The sequence below is a fragment of the Genypterus blacodes genome, unplaced genomic scaffold (genome assembly GCF_046128005.1).
Source record: "Genypterus blacodes isolate CSIRO-AG114 ecotype Tasmania unplaced genomic scaffold, CSIRO-AGI_Gbla_v1 ptg000005l_1, whole genome shotgun sequence".
Classification (NCBI taxonomy): Eukaryota; Metazoa; Chordata; class Actinopteri; order Ophidiiformes; family Ophidiidae; genus Genypterus; species Genypterus blacodes.
The window spans coordinates 343,520-360,055 of NW_027466819.1; the positions used below are offsets into that span (position 1 = coordinate 343,520).

General features: G+C 43.5%; 1 protein-coding gene across 2 annotated transcripts in view; it reads left to right on the forward strand.

Annotated features, from left to right (window-relative positions):
* Window positions 1-16,536, forward strand: part of colec12 (collectin sub-family member 12) — a 29,910-nt gene that overhangs the window by 6,484 nt on the left and 6,890 nt on the right. The window contains exons 3-10 of one of the 2 annotated variants that reach the window (XM_076147974.1): window positions 7,757-7,879; window positions 10,918-11,004; window positions 11,103-12,146; window positions 12,391-12,999; window positions 13,145-13,296; window positions 13,414-13,523; window positions 13,668-13,810; window positions 13,949-14,852. In XM_076147974.1, coding sequence (XP_076004089.1) covers window positions 7,757-7,879; window positions 10,918-11,004; window positions 11,103-12,146; window positions 12,391-12,999; window positions 13,145-13,296; window positions 13,414-13,523; window positions 13,668-13,810; window positions 13,949-13,968 — 2,288 coding nt within the window. In that variant the 3' untranslated portion in view covers window positions 13,969-14,852. Of the gene's footprint in view, window positions 1-7,756; window positions 7,880-10,917; window positions 11,005-11,102; window positions 12,147-12,390; window positions 13,000-13,144; window positions 13,297-13,413; window positions 13,524-13,667; window positions 13,811-13,948; window positions 14,853-15,546; window positions 15,620-16,536 lie in introns of those variants that run through there. The other variant, XM_076147980.1, reaches the window with a different exon arrangement.

The following is a 16,536-nucleotide window of genomic DNA, read 5'->3' on the forward strand; positions in this document are numbered from 1 at the left end:
TTTGTTTTTTCACATCTGCGTATCTGATGCCAGAGTCAGAGTCAATTCCAGTCTGTTCGCCTTGAAAAGTAGCTCCAGTAACTTTTATTATTGCAGGAATAACTTGCAAATACATGTAAGAATCTTATTTCAGGCTCTGTAGAATATGATGTAAGCCTAGAAGTGGCCTGAGCAGCGGTGAGACACCAGCTGGTTTAGTCATTTGTGTGTTCATGAAGTGTTCCCTACAAATAAGAGAGGAGACGTGTGAACTCTTCAGTCTTCAGTCTGCAGAGAAAGAACTGAACCACATCATTCTGGACAAACACGCTATATGGACTGTTGTGTGAAGTGTCTACTTTGCATTAGGTGTCTGTTGGGACCTTTGGATGTTCCAACAGCCTAGAATTATCAGTTTTTCCTGTAAGTCATCTTGTAGTACAGTGAAATTGTCTACCTGATGAATTGAGTATGTGACGATGTGCGTATCGGCCAAAAACATCCACACTGCTCAGCATCTTTTCACACCGGCACGGTCAGACTCGTCCAATCCACCTCTGTGGTTTTGTGGGCTCTGCTGGGGCGATGAAGCCTGAAACGCGGCGTGCAGAGGATGAAGCCCTTCTCAGCCCGCACTCAGGCCCATCACGCGACCGGGGCCATGATCGCTGCTGATTCAGTTTGGTGCGTGCTCGTATGGCACGGGCCACCCAGCAGGTCTGACCACACTAAACCCCAGCACACAGATGGTCTGCGGAGTCAGACGCGTCCAACACGTGTGGGTGTAATGACATGACAAAATACGCCTCCGCTCATTTAGCTTCATGTTGTTGTGGGAAGGAGATTACCAAGTGTGAGGCCTTTTGGTTTGATCCTTCTGCATGTCTCACTTTGAGCAGCCATTGTAAATATTATAATAATACGGCCTTTTCCAAGAATCGACAGTTCCCCTCCCCCCAAACAGAAGTATCACCCTTTAGTACTCCCTCGTTATAAGATTGGAAGGAAAGTTTCAGTTTGATGTTGATGGGAATCATCGTCAGACATAAACAGGGTTGTACTTTTTCTGCTGAGATGAATGTTTGAATGAAAACATCCTGGAGCCTTTTGTTGTATTGGGCTCTGTTGTTCTCTTTCCAAATGACTGAAGCAATGATGGAAGGATTCTTGTGAAATCTGTATCAACCGCTTGATAACAGAGCATTGATTCACACTGGACAGATGCTAGCATGTGCTCACATCTCCAGAGGATTATGATTGTGTTCTTCAGAAACTGGCTGAGTTTTCCCTTCAGTGGATCACTGGATCCATGCCTGAGCATTACGGGATATGAAAGAAAGTCTCCCAGATGGTAACACATTTAAGGGGGGTGCTTCCTTCTAAAGTCAAAACATGTCAGATCTCTCATTTACAAACACACGCCTCACATAATGTACATCCTAAATCACAATGGAGCGTCCATGTGGTGTGTCTGGCTTGGTGAGAGTCCGGACCAGGGACCAACCCCCCTGTTCCCTTTTTCTCAGGTTCACACGGTCCAGCATTACTCATAATGACCTCATTCCTACATGCCAACAATGGAACATAAGCAGAAGGACCCAGAGGGTCTCTGTCATTCTCCAGTTGGGCCCATAAAGATAGTTTATGGCTTTCATGTTGTTCTAAATGTACACATGTGAATAGTTGTAATTGAGAAATTCCTCTTTTAAAGGAGCAGTTTTTCATAGTGAAACTGTCCTGAGTTCTGTGCTGTGTTGTAATAACGTGTTAGGAAAGTATGTAACATCTCCTTACAATTTACCATGTTACTAGTTTTCACACCCTGACACACTGTTCTCTCCTCCACAGCCCAGAGATTTGACATTGTACGACTGACGGTTGCATTCATTTGTGTCATAATGGATCAAAGTGAGTGAGTGTGGGTTAATAATGTTAAATCAGAGGGGCATTACATTGTGTTCATAACCAGAGATAAACACATTCAGGAGTTTGAGTTATGAACTAATGATTAATGAGAGGAGTGTGAGTGTGATGTATGATAAGTCAACCTGTGTGAGGGTCTTAACACATTCTGGTGTGCTTGCTATAAGAACATTCCGGTGTAATAATGTAGATACAGGTGCTATTGGAGTTTTTACAGCTTTCCTTAGGAAAATTAATTCTCAGTTACATAAAAAGAAATGCTGCCAAGACCGCCGCTTGCCAACCCCATGCTGGAGCCACATCAGATGTTACGCTCTGTAACACACTCAATAGTTTGTGTTTCCCCCCTAGAACTCATGGCAGCCTATGTGAGTACAACCATTTAACTCCAAATCCCTCAATCTGCAGCATGAGGCAAACAGTGAGTTTGGATTTCAGTCTGATGGAAACTGCTGACTGGAACTTTAAGACTTTTTCTGATATCCCGTCTAACCTGACAGATACAGTGGCCCAGCTTTGTTTATGAGGCTCACTTGCGTGCTTAAGCGTCTGTCTGTGGAGATTAAAGATATATGACCGATTTGTCGTCGTCTGTCTTCCTCTAACCAAGCACAGATGGAATGACAAAACCAGACCTAATCAACTCAACGTTCACTGCTCCATTGGATCTGGATCCCTGTTTTAATAGGCTTTCTTACTGTTTTCCCTGCCAATTAGGGCCGTTTGGGCCTTTTGGCACTTTGAACAAACAGAAGCCTGCTCAGCGAACAAAAGGGGCACCATAATGTTTTCCCTCTTACCACTAAAGAATTCCGTTTTTTCTTTTTGCTCAATTTTATGGATGTGCCACAGTGAAAGAATATTTCTCTCCTTTAATCGTGTCAAAAAAGGCTCCAGTGTGCTCGAGGGTCTCGCCATGATGATCTAACTTTTTATGGATGCTTTTAAATGCAGGATCAGGGAGACACAAACAGCGGCTTTGAAGTGGTACATGGACATATGCTTCACAAAGGAATGGTATACTCATAATTTTCCAAAAAAAGAAAAAGGTGCTGACCAAATTGGCTCGTATAAGAAATGTACGTTTCAGCAAGAACATATATCGCTCATAGCCAATATTATACGGCACCAGACAAGAGACCTGACAGACCATAGCGTGCTGGAGAGGCTGGTTTCTAAAAGAACTCGTCCATATATCCCAGTATGGTGTTTATCTTATGGTCTGTGGTTAGGGCCTTCAAAGGACATTGCTCTGTCAGCTGTGGGCAATGTATGTGCACTTGTGTGTGTGTGTAACGAGACCGTCGCATCCTGCTCAGACATGCAGTCGTCCCATGGGTTGCTTTTCTTTATACCACTTTAATGTAAAGATCTCTGGCTTTAAGCCACCGATCTATTTCCATATCATGAAAAGGAAGTCAGCCCCACCGAGACGACTTCTTATAAAAACATCCACTGCTGCAGAATGGCTCGCTTAAAGGCCATCTAAGAGCTCAGCCTCTTCATCTTAAGATGCCTGGCATGAAGGGATGCTGTATCAAATGTTTGCGTGTGTCCTTTCCCCTGGCTCAACTGTAACAAGGTCCAGATGTGGTAGAAGACCCGGCCCAATTTAAAGTGTCATAAACCTGTTGGTGAAAGAGGCAGGACGCAGGCATGCAGGGCCAGCTCAGCAAATCATGGACCCTAATGTCTTAGTAATTTGTCTCGGTGGTAGCTTCCCCTGTTGGAGAGTGTTTACTTGTTAACATTCCAGTTGGCGACTGTTAATGCCGGGGTAGTTATAAGGGTTAGAGGGGTCCACTTTGACCCCAGGGCACCCCGTCTGCTCAAAGACAACACACAGACTATGTGAAGAATGACAAGTTACACACGGAACGATAAGTGAGCAAAAGTAAACCTCTGATCTGTCTAATGGGGCTACATAAAAATGTTAGAGCATCATTTAAGGGACTTTATTCACCTAAATGAAACGTTTGTGTTAAGCACAAACACTTACCCTGTCAGAGGAAGGGATTTTGTATAATGCTGAATAACAAATTAGCTTGTTTGAAGTGAAAATTGCACAGTGTAGTGGCATGTATTTTTATTCCAGAAAACCAATTCAGTCTGGAAAAAAATGCAGTGTTTGGCACTATTAGCATCCATCAATGTCCTTATAAATAGAGTAGCTAGACACGGCCAGCGTGTGTGTCTCCTGATTATTGGCTTGTCGACCACGTGCAGCTTTCCCGTCACATGGAATGGAAGGCTGTGAAGTTAAAGAATTCCTGTGGCGGCCACGCAGTCCTGGATAGAACGTAGTATTAACACTCCACAAAAAGGCTCTACTCTGTACAGGCTGTCTTTGTGTTGCCATGGAAATTTCCACTGCCAGCAGCGAGCAGTGAGACGGGGGCACACAGGCCTATGGCAGGTACATGGAATAAGGGAATAAGTGTTAGGGTTTGTGTGTGTGTGTGTGTATGTGTGTGTGTGTGTGTGTGTGTGTGTGTGTGTGTGTGTATGTGTATGTGTATGTGTATGTGTATGTGTATGTATGTGTACAGCTGTTACAGACACCAAACGCCTCTGCATCCATTCCTCTTCTTCTGCTGTAATTTGTCATTCTGTCTGCTGAACGCACTCTGCACATGTTTGCTGTAAGCACATGAAAGCAAACAAGCGATTGCCTTCTTCTTCTGTTCCTCTGTAACGGCCGACACAAAACTACCAAACTTGATGCGTGTGTTTTTCAAGGTTTTTGGTCGATTAGAGCCGTCTATAAACGACTTTACACAGTCCAGTAGATCATGAATACAAAGAAAAACATGTCAAAACTGGACACGCACTTCTTCACTTGACAGCCTTGTGTAGAAAGAAAATGTCCTTCTCATACATCCGCTCTTTCTAGGCTTTTCTGGCATTTATTTACCTCTCGGGTAAAGTCTGGCCACATTCCAGCCTGTTGATTAGGACGTCCTGGCCGCTCTCCAGCTCCCGAGCTCCACTCTGCCGTGCCAGTTAGACTCGCAGTCTGTTTTCAGTCAGCTCATTACATGTACGTGTCAGCATGTTTGTACTGAGCTATTTTATGCATTGACAGCGAGAGGTCAGGACGGCCGTGTGGATACGAAACACGACACGCTCACTGACTAATGAGGGATCGTACATTACGGAGGATGTAATGCAGACCTGGTAAAATGTGCTGCTCTTCCAGATACAGGAATGCATTTAGGGATTTAGAGGTGGACATTTTGGTTTTATTCTCTTCGTTTGTTACTGTCTGAGAGCTCAGTCCTGATAAAACTATTGAATTCCAAGCAATAATCTCAGAAAAGTGTGCAAGTTCTGATAAAAACAACCCCTCAAAGAAACTATAGTACTTCACTCACATCTCCTGTTGCTATAGAAGCTCAGTAAGTTTATTTTCCTGCCGGAGTCTACGTGGGAGAATATATATATATGTATGTAACTATTTTGGAAGTGTTTGTTCTTCATCCTTACGGGGTGCCACGTCATTGGCAGAATCAGTGAAGCAAATGTCCTCAGTGGGGAGCGCAGATCATACCAACGATTAGAGACAGTTGGAAAATGTGGCAAAGCTGGAAGAATTCACCAGTGACTCTGCCCAGAAGGAGCAATATTCCTGTGAGTTCAGCGCTGATGTCGTTGCTGGGAAGTGCCTTGAGTTTGTAGCTCTTTGTAGAACTTTGTTTGGGAACTTAATCTTACAGAGAAAAAGAACACTTAATAACGCTACTCTACATAAGACAACGCAAAGCAACAATTAGTCTCCCAGTGAGCAGTTGTTGAGTTTGACATGATGTGGGATAGTTAGAAGTGGATTTTAAGTCTGGAAAATCTGAAGGACTGCAGGCGGGTTCAGTACAACACACTGGCCGCCAACTGGCTGCCAGCCTGGTCCCTGCAGCCTGGGACTTATTATTCTAAGATCTTAATGTGCCCACTCATTAACACTGGGTGGTGTGGTCTGGACAGGTGACTCTCTTTACAGCCAGTTCATTAGTGCATTGGCTCAGGTTGGTCCAAACTGCGGTTAAGGCTTCTGTCTCCAGATTGAAGCTTGTGTGTGAATGTTGGTAGTGTGATTGTTTTGGTGGACTGGTTAGATTCAGGTTTGCAGGTTTCCAGGGTCCAGCACCCTCTTTCATTCATTCTGGGGACAGCTACTGGATCTAATAATACACTGCTGAAATACATTCAGCCATGTAGTTTGGATGATGCCAACATATGGCCTCAGGCAGAAACAACACACACCAATATGGATGTAATCAGATGCATTCTAGCACTCAATCTGAAATACAAACAAGTAGAAGTTTATGTGATACTGTATCCATGAAATGATCTCTCCTTATATGTTAGAGATGTGAGTTGTGCAGCTGTTTAACACATTTGCTGTTGGATATTGTTGTGGCGGTGAGAAAGTAGCTGTGATACATTGAGACTCATATTTTCCTCACCCGTTCTCCACACGTGTGACTCTGCCAACTCAGCGAATACGTCCCTCTACTGTGATTGGCACAGATGCACCACCTCTGCCTGCTCTTGACCCAGAACCTCCAGACTGTCTGCTGCTTGTTTACACGGTGTGATGTTGTCCTGGAAGCAGCATGCGGTCAGGCCCAGCAGGGGGTCTCTGATGGAGCTCTCCACACAGGCTCGCAAACACAAGGCTCTCAGTACACATAAGGACAACACCGGCCAGCATATCCATGTCTGGGGTCACGGCCGGGCCCCTTTGAGGCGGTCAGCCATGATGTTTTCACAGATGTGTGGGTCCAAGGCCAGGAGGCCAAACCCCCGAACGCCCTTCTGGTGGTCTTACCCACTCCTGACCAAGAGGGAAAGAGCCTCTATCAGATTCCCATCATTGCTGACGTGAAGTTAAAGAGACCGATCCAGACCTCTGATCCTGCAAGGAGGAGGAAGTAAAATGAAGACGTAAATCCAGCTGTGGAGCCTCGACCCATGGAAACAATAAACCTGCAGACAAGACTGTGCAGCATGTTGATGTCAAAGCTGAGAGAACAAAGATTAAGTGGTCAAGGCACCGTGAGCCATAAAAACCTTTACATAACCTAAAGATTATAATAAATTGTTAAAATGTTGAAAAATGGAAGCCGTCCAATTCAGACCCACAGCCAAGAAGCATTAATTTACTGTGCAAATAAGCGCTTGGCTAAGAACCAATAAGCTTCACCTTGCAACTTGTTTGTGTCTAATCCGATTCCGAACTATGGGCCTCCTTTAATATGCTGTACCTTCTAAATTCCTGTTGTTTCTTTTGGCTAAAACCATTTATTTTGTCACCTTCCTGTCTACGGATTATCGTAAATCCTCTCTCCCCACTCAAATCTGATTTAGAGACCAGCCCAGTTACACAAAGCGCCCTCTTGCTCTGCTCGGGTCATGAAGTCATGCAAAGCGCTTGGCTAAAATACAGTGTTTAGCTCTCATCACGTGTGTTTACTGGCTTTTCAGAACTTTAGCACATCTGTGACACCAAAGGCGGAATGTTTGCCTGCTCTTAGATTTGAGGTTGGATGGCAATGGGGAATGGCACCGTGAGGGAACGGTGCCACTCACTTGTTATGGTTCCTTTTTCCCGTATGGCTCACACATGTGCAGTGTTTTTATTCACTTTCACAGCGAGTACTTCTGCCTATTCATGCAGGCAAATGGTTCCAATTGATACTTGGCTGGAGAAAGGCACAGCATGTCCCTTCTCAGACATGCAGTACTAAACTGTGTGATGAAGTGGAAAAAAATGCCACCTTGGATGAAAACATTGGCTTGTTTTTTTATAAACACTCTATTCCATTTACACAAAATCTGATATTGTGTGTTGCAGGAATTCAGGAGGGCACGGAATGCACCAAATGTAAAAACGACTGGGCACTGAGGGCCGCGATCGGCCTGCTCTACGTCCTCTGCGCCCTGCTCACCATAGCAGTGGCAGTGCTCGGATACAAAGGTAAGATTTATCAGGCAGTCAAGTTTTAGGAAGTAAAGTCATACTGGTTATCTTGCATGATTTAAGAAGAGTTTACATGTCTGTGAGTTTGAATATAGGGGTCAGAAACATGCCATTAGGACGTGATTATTCAGTGTAGACTCCTCCTGATGTCCTGGTTTCCTCTCAAAGCCACATTATAACCACCTTCATGCTGAGAAACTTAAGTGTTCCCCCATCTTTGAGTCGTCCCCCAGCAAAGCCTGCAAGCTGGCTGTTTGCCCCGTCTGATTGGATGCACCCAGGTGTCGTCACAGAGCGCTGCACCCAAAGTTCAAATGGTGTTGAACTTTGAGCGTAGCGACACAAAGACAATGAATGGGTTTGACAGCATGGCCCCTTAACTGCTGCCGCTCCATGATGAGTTCTGTTTCAGAACTGTAAGTGCTTCTTTGAATTTGGCTTTTGGAACAACTTAACCTAGAGTAAATAATACAGCCTGATGATCAAAATCATCGGAACAGCGCAATGTAAATATGTAAAGTCAGCTCTTGGAATGGATTTGTCTTCCTGGCTCCCATATGCTGGCAACAATTCAGAATAGATCAACTCTCCCTTCGATTTATCCCTTCGACAGCGTCTCCCCAAACAAAACCTCTTGTTTGTTCTCCATTCAGTTTGTAAAGGAGCTTATGGAAGGAAAGCGATTAATCTCAGGAAGCATATTTCTTATGCAACACTGCCCTTTTTTTTGCTTGCATTCTGTGTTTCTAATCAGACTTAGCACAAGCTGTTAGAATGAGGTCAGTAATAATAAATAGAAACAGGAAGCAACGGAGAAGTTCCATTTTATTCATCTTTAAACAAATCTATGGCCTCAACCCAAAAGCACAGCTTGTTAAAATAAACTTGAGCAAAATATTTGAGTCACATTTGCTCCACATGCTCATAACCTGGTGGATCATGTCCAATGGTATATTTTTCACTTCAAAAACTTGTTTTTTTTATACAAAAGTCCTCAACAAGTTAAGATATTAACCCAAGTCTCGCCTTATAGAAGCTGTGGGATCTAACTATAGGTACATGCAGGCACTCCATGCTCTGTGTTAGTGTAGAGCCCATGTGATTTTGATGGTTTGGGTGTAATGTGTACCAGATGACCATGCAGAGACTTCGCTGGCTTAACAACCCAGAGGAGATTTTATGGCTTGGTAGCAATTTGTTGTCTCGTGAACCACAGGTTGACTCACAAATGGCCGCAAGTGTCGAAAACAGTTTGATTTTGCAAGAGAACATCAGCGACGGAGTTCTGTGTTGTGTTTTTCTGTTGCACAGCTGTCAAGGACATTCACGCTTTGCTTCTCCAGCAAACGTATGCATAGGTTGCCTTTCAAACTAAAATGTTTATCTTTGCACTCCAGATTAGCCACATTGTTAAGTCTCCTTGTCTGTGTGTGTGTCTCAGGGCTTTATAATACATGCTGCATAGATCACATCTCATCTGGCTTTGGTGACTTGTTCAGAAAGATTTAGGTTGGATAAAGGGGTTCCATACGTAAACACATGTGGACATTGTACAGCTTTATTGCATGACTGTTCTATTACAACTCATAGAGCTATTTTCCAGGGCGATGAAAAGAGATACAGAGCAGTAAAACTATGAAGACACATTAGAGCCAGTGTGCGTTTGATCATCACTATCAGCCTTGTCAACATATCATACAGTATTTGTGTATTATCTATCATGTGTCAGCTTCCGAGAATGTGTATAAATCCTGATATATTATAGCCTTCTGAAGTCATTATGGCTCATATCTTACAAAACAATTGCCCGATTCCACATTCATCATAAGTGGAGCATGAACAGAACCCTGGACTCGACTGTTCACCCAGTTAGTTCATCATTCTTTTAGCTCTTTCTGCCAGGTGGTGCTGTGCAGGGAGAGAACAGTCTTAGAAAGTCAAGCTTTTTAACAGCTCTGTTCTCCATCCAGCTGCTCTGAGTGAGGCTGAGAAAAAACCCATAATATACTGTATGCACTGTGTATAGACATCTTCAAGCTGGTCACCTCTATTGTATAACATGAGACACGACCACAGCGCTTGCACTATGGCCACTCCATTGTAAAAGCTTATGCTCTGTTAAGTCAGGTGTGCTGTAGTGTGGAAGTTCTGCCCGTAAAACAAAGATCTAAAAGTGCCTATAAGCTCCATAGGGCAGCAGAGTTTAGAGATACTGGGGCAATAAATGATGGTTGCAAGGGCAAGGATGTCATGTGACAAATATTTTTCTCTTGAGAAATGGAAAAAAAAACATTGTTTTAGCCAGCGATAGAGAGAGGAAGAGAGAGGGGGTCTTCCAATGTGACCTCTTGCCTCCTGCTCCCCAGTTGACCAACAGGTCTTTGAAATGGACCCTTGTGTTTTCATTCGTCCCTAGACCATGTTATTGTTTGGTGTTTGTCAAGTGTGGAAGGATAACAGAGAAGTCCCAGGATGATTTCCAGTGTTGTTTTTTGGCCAGTATAAGACAACCACATACCGGCAAAAAAACACAAAATCCAGGAGAGGAGATGGCCTCTCGCTGCAGATGTGAGGAGAGAAAAAGTGAAACCACAATAACAAAGTGTTCTAGTCTGGTATTCGTTACGTGCTTGATTTAGCTTATTCCCATGAGTTGAATTTATGAATGTGCTCAGTTGAATTGTGATGAAAATGGAGATTCTGGTGAACGAGATACAGATAAACAGCTGCCGAGTTTACATAGTCAACAGTGCCAAGTTATGTTTGAAGTTATTCACCTGTGGGGAAAGAATGCAATAGCTCCCTCTGGTGTTCAAAAATAGACTGAATAAGTTCTCTGTCTGTTTGCTACAGCAAGATAGAACTGGACCCCTATAGACCCACAGTGACCACATTCCTCAGGACATGTCTGTGTCTGTGATGAATACCTTTCTTTATTCCAAAATCAGGAAAATAATCACCTTGTTTTCTTTTAATTGTTTCTATTTGTTCTTGGATAATGTTGCTAATTACTCTTCTGTTCCCTTGTTTGTCAGTGGTCCAAAGAATGGACAATGTCACAGAGGGCATGCAGAGTTATGGAGGCAAGATCATTGCTGTGGAAACAGATTTAAAGAAGCTAGGTGAGTCCAATTAAAGTCTGATGAGATTTCAAAAATGGATAGCTTGGATTTCAGTTTTCTATAAATACATCTGTGTCATTTATGTGTCACATCTTCAGGTAACCAGGCAGGAGAGAAGACAGGTAACACCACCACTGAAATCAAGACTTTCAAGTCAGACCTCCTGACTTTACAGGACCAACTGAATGAGATCGCCTTAAGAGCAACCAGAAACAGAGACCTGCTTGATAATCTTCGGATTACAGGAGACGACATGCAAAATGGACACGTCTCACTGCAGAGCATTCTGGAGGGTAATGCTGCGTCCTTGCGAGGGGTCAACCAGACTGTTGCCTCCTACAGTGGCATGATTGACGACCTCCAGACAGACACAGCAAGGCTCCAGTCTGAGATACAGAGCCGGGCCAAGGTGCAAAGCCAGACCCAGGTCAGTGTCAGTGCTTTAAACATCACACAGGCACAGCAGAGAAACCTGCTCAGTTTGATCCAGCAGACAGTGGAAGACACGGGCCAGGCTGTGCAGAAACTAAAGAATGATTACCAGGGTCTGCAGCAGACAGCTAGACAGACCCAGGCTGACACAGAATGGCTGAAGGAAAAAGTCCAGAACCTGCAGGTGCTGGCAGCCAACAACTCAGCCCTGGCCCGGGCCAATGGAGACGCCCTGGATGAACTGGGGACTCAGCTCACCTCACTAGCCAGCCAGATTCAGAACACCTCAACTGTAATTGAGGGACATGACCAGAGCCTGCGTGAGGTGATGGACCACCAGAGAGATCATGATAATGTCACGTCAGTTAAGTTTGATGACATGGAAGCACGATTGGACAGACAAGAGAACGACATTGACCGTGTGACTGGAAATGTGAGTTTTGCCACACAGCTGCTTGGTGCCATCAGCTCAGACCTCAATGGCCTGAGGTCCTGCGCTGAGACAGTGATACGCCATACAGACCTGTTACTGGGGCTGAACAATAGCGTGGAAGAGGCCAAGGCTGATGGCAAAGAGCTGCAGGCCCAACAGTATGAGCTGGTTGCTAGGCTGGACAAAGAGGTGGCCGACATGTCTGTAGTGATGGAGGAGATGAAACTGGTGGACAGCAAGCACACACAACTCATCACCAACTTCACCATCCTGCAGGGTAAGAATAGACAATACAGTTGGTTTGCTTCCTGGAGTAACTTATATGTCTTATAAGTAACTTTTATGATACATTTATTTACTGGCTTGGCATTATGATAATTAAATTCACTGAAATCACTGAAACTTGTTCAAATGTAAGTCCAGTATAATACTCAATACAAAGACCTACAAAGCTTAATGTCACCATTACTTCACATGATGTGTTCCAAAGGTAGTTCTTATATGCTGTCGCTATTGTTCAGGTCCCCCAGGTCCAAGAGGCTCCAGAGGTGATAAGGGGCCTCAGGGTCCAGTTGGCCAGTCAGGACAGAAGGGTGACAAAGGAGACAAAGGCGTGCTAGGACTGGTGGGACCTAAAGGAGAAAAAGGCACCGCTGGACCACCAGGGCCAGCAGGTCCAAAAGGTGCACCTGGATCTCGGGGCCTTCCTGGGCTGAAAGGATCCAGAGGATTGGGAGGTCGACCTGGAACACCTGGTGATAAGGGGGAACCTGGGACCCAAGGGCTCACTGGCAGGGATGGACAGCCGGGGCTGCCTGGACCACAAGGATCACAGGGGCCCAGAGGCCCGGCAGGAGCTGCAGGGTTGGAGGGGCCTCGTGGTCCTGTCGGGCCAATCGGTCCTCCTGGTCCTCCGGGGCTAACAGGACTCCCTGCACCATCTCCTCAGCTTCCTAAGCCTCCGCAGCCTACTCAGCCTGCTCAGCCTGCTCCAACTCTGCCGCCTACAAAGCTGCCTGAAGCCCCCCAGCGACTACCCAAACCTCCTCCACCTCCTAAACCACGGCAGGAACCACAGGGCACGGTGTCTCGACAGATGCAGGCCCCTGTGGCCACCACTCAATCACCTGGTGAGTTAAAAAAGTTTTGATCTATTGCTCGTATTTTATATGATATAATATCGAGTATGATCATATTTCTGCATGATGTCTAGTTTATAAGGTGCGTATTTTTCTTTCATCTTTCATAATAACATTTTCTTCTTCTTCATTTCAGGTTGTCCTCCTCAGTGGAAAGGCTTTGGCAGCAGCTGCTATTACTTCTCTTCTGGTTCTTCAGGTCCCCCAAAACTCAATTACGATGAGTCGTTTGAATATTGTGTTAACATGTCATCTCATATGCTCATTATCAACAACAATGAGGAACAGGTAAAACAAATCAGTAAAAGAAAACTTTATGGATTTTCATCTCACTTGCTTAACGTTTTTTAAATAACTTTCTGAATTAATCCCATGTCTACTTATTTGGGCCTCATCTATTCTTAGCAATGGATCAGAAAGCAGACTGAAGGAAAGGGTTATTTTTGGCTGGGCCTCAATGACAAAGAGGAGGAAAATATCTGGAAGTGGGTTGATGGAACGTTGCCTGTTTTCAAGTGAGTTAATGGTTTAAATGGCTGTACAGCAAATCTGTAGATCTATAAATCAGTTTATCAGCAAAAAGAATCACGTGACTTGCTTCCTTCAGTTTAAATCGATTGGTTGTAAGTATACATTTTGCATTATGTTTGCTGTCTCAGGAAATGGAAACCTGGCCAGCCTGATAACTGGACCCACGGCCACGAAGATGGGGAGGACTGTGCGGGTCTGATCCACGATGCCAACTGGAATGATTTCTACTGCACTGACCGGATTGGATACATATGTGAACAGACATCTGCATGTGAGTACTTACTTCCTACTTTTTCCAATTGTTTGTGTTAAGTTCAAATGAAATGAAATGATAGTATATGTCTATTAATATCAGCTTACAAACCCAATGTGAAGGTGTAAACATCTCATGTCTTTGTTGTCTTCACAGTCAAAGTTCCAGTTTTATAGCATCCATCTCTGACAGTGTGAACTGTCACCGGGAAAAGTTGAAGAGGATACAATGCAAGGATAATGAAGGCCATGAGGGGGCGCTCTACTGGAGGACTCTGATAAAGCCAGCCGAGTCTGAGACTTGGCCTGTTCATTGTGTCCGTCTTAAAAGGCACTTAAAAGGCAGTATGGTGTGGAGACAGAGCATCCTTGAGCCCAGCCCAGTGTTGTATTGATACAACATTTGTAATGAAGGAAAGAATGTAGTCATTTAATCAGGCTATGTAAATCATTACTTTGTGCAGCCACTGTTGTACAGGTGTATGTGTAAATAATATTTTATAAAAGAAACCGTGTCGCTTGGAATTGAATTTAACATGTTTTACTACTTGCCTTCGCTATTTTTGTTTCCACACTTTATTAGTGGACGATGTTAAAACAGTGGAAACCTTTTTAAACTCAAATGTACTTCATACATTCAGAGCTATACGCAGAACTAAGCTTCAACTCAAATAATACAGATGAATCAGGCTAGTGTAATTTTCATTTCTGTTCAAATTGAAATATAATGTTTTGGTTGATCTTTAGTTTTGGTTTTAAATTGATGCTCATTGTGAACAGTGCTTGATGGAGAAAGTATTTCTAGACTTTGGACAGCCAGTATTAAGTTTATATAAGGCACACATTAACTGTGTACATATCTTTTAATGTAGCCATCATTAGATGACTTGTTCGTTATGCCAAATACAATATGTGAAATATGTTACACATTTATGTTTATAGTTTATTTGATTGTTTCTTGATGTATGACAGATTTTTACCACACCATGCAATTATGTTGCCAGTAAATTACCAGGTTGCTATGAATTAACCCAGTGTGACAATAAACTGGGACAGAAATAGTGTTTGGAGTCAATGATTGTGCTTTGAAAAGCCTCACAAGATGAGCAGAGGACAGTCCAAAAGATGCTGGATTGGAAAAGAGATAGTAAACTGTAATGGAGATCAAACTAAACTAAACTAAAACTATTATCCTTACCCTGCAAATACACAATAACATGGATAGATAGATAGATAGATAGATAGATAGATAGATAGATAGATAGATAGATAGATAGATAGATAGATAGATATAGATAAAAAAGTGTAAAATGAACATGATAAAAAGTTGAAAGTGATGAATCTTCAAAGAGTAACTGAGCGAGATGACATCATGTCACGTGATAGACATCATCTGATGATGACATGTTGTTTTTTACGGCAAGGGCAGTTTGATGCTAGTTTACGGTTCATTTTTATTTTCGTGTTCGTGCAGGGAAACACATCAACAGAATTACGAGTGTATGTGTGTGTGTATGACAGAGAGAGAGTTAAACCATTTCTTATTTGTAGATAATAGTTAATGAAAGCAGTTGGTGTTGTTCGGGCTCTCCGCTCCATTTACCCACAATGCCCCGCTTGTTTCTGTCTGGTGAAGGAGTGACTGTGTAGAATAGAAGCTGGCACTCAGCAGCTTTAGGCGTTCATGAAGGTGGCGCTACTATGCGTTTTTTGTGTATGAAATAAAACATAAAGGGAAATAAAAACTAGGAGAAGGCGAAATTTGTTGTTGTTGTCAAGACACCGGCAATGCCTCTCTTCGCGACCAACCCATTTGACCAAGATGTTGGTGAGTAGTATGGCTAGGAGCTACTTAGCTTGTAGCCGCTTAGCTAATTTAGCTTTGTTTGTGTTTTTCAGTTCCATGTAGCTACGCTGTGCTAAACGACTCTCGTGCTAGTCTGTCTGGGTAAACTGACACAATTGCGATAAGTGTTTGCTGCCTATGTCAGCTTTGTAAATGTGTGTTATGCTTGTGTATCCTGAGCCACAACAGGGATGGATAGCGAACTAGCATGGGACATTTTCTATGTAGTTAAATTAGCCGCTAACAGCTAGCTGATGCATCTAAAAGCTTTCTACAATCCCCTACTGCACCAACGTAACAGGTCATGTTATGGGCAAACATAAACCACAAACCCACGATGATTTTAAACGAAAATAAGACCAATGTTATTTACTCAGTCAATAATTATCAATACCATGTTAACTATGACGTTATGTGTCCGTTAAGCACTCTGATCAACCTCATGATTCCCTGAGGAGGATGTGGGTTAAACATTAAACCAGAATGCATTTGCTTTGTGTGCTTAGTGTTTTGATAAGTATTTACCTAGTTCATTAGCAGGCACAGTGGTTGGTTTAACACACACAGCCTCGCAGTAACCACTTACTCGTCATCTTAATCTTAAAATGACTGTGTTGCGATGAAGAGATGCAGACTAAGATGCCATATGCAGGTAAAGATGCTGAACAAAGAAGAACTGCATTGCAGCTGGTTGTTGGGAGGTTTTCTTAACACACTGTAAGCCAAAGCATTAAACAAACCCTGCAAGTTGACCCAACCTCTGTCAGGCTCACCACAAACCAAACATTATGAGATTTGTAAGACAGTGATTTACAGCTGAGTCATTGTTTGAAAGCGCTTTGTGTCCTTCCTCCCACGGTTTGTATCTCTAAAGGTCCTCAGTCATCCAGTTCATGGTA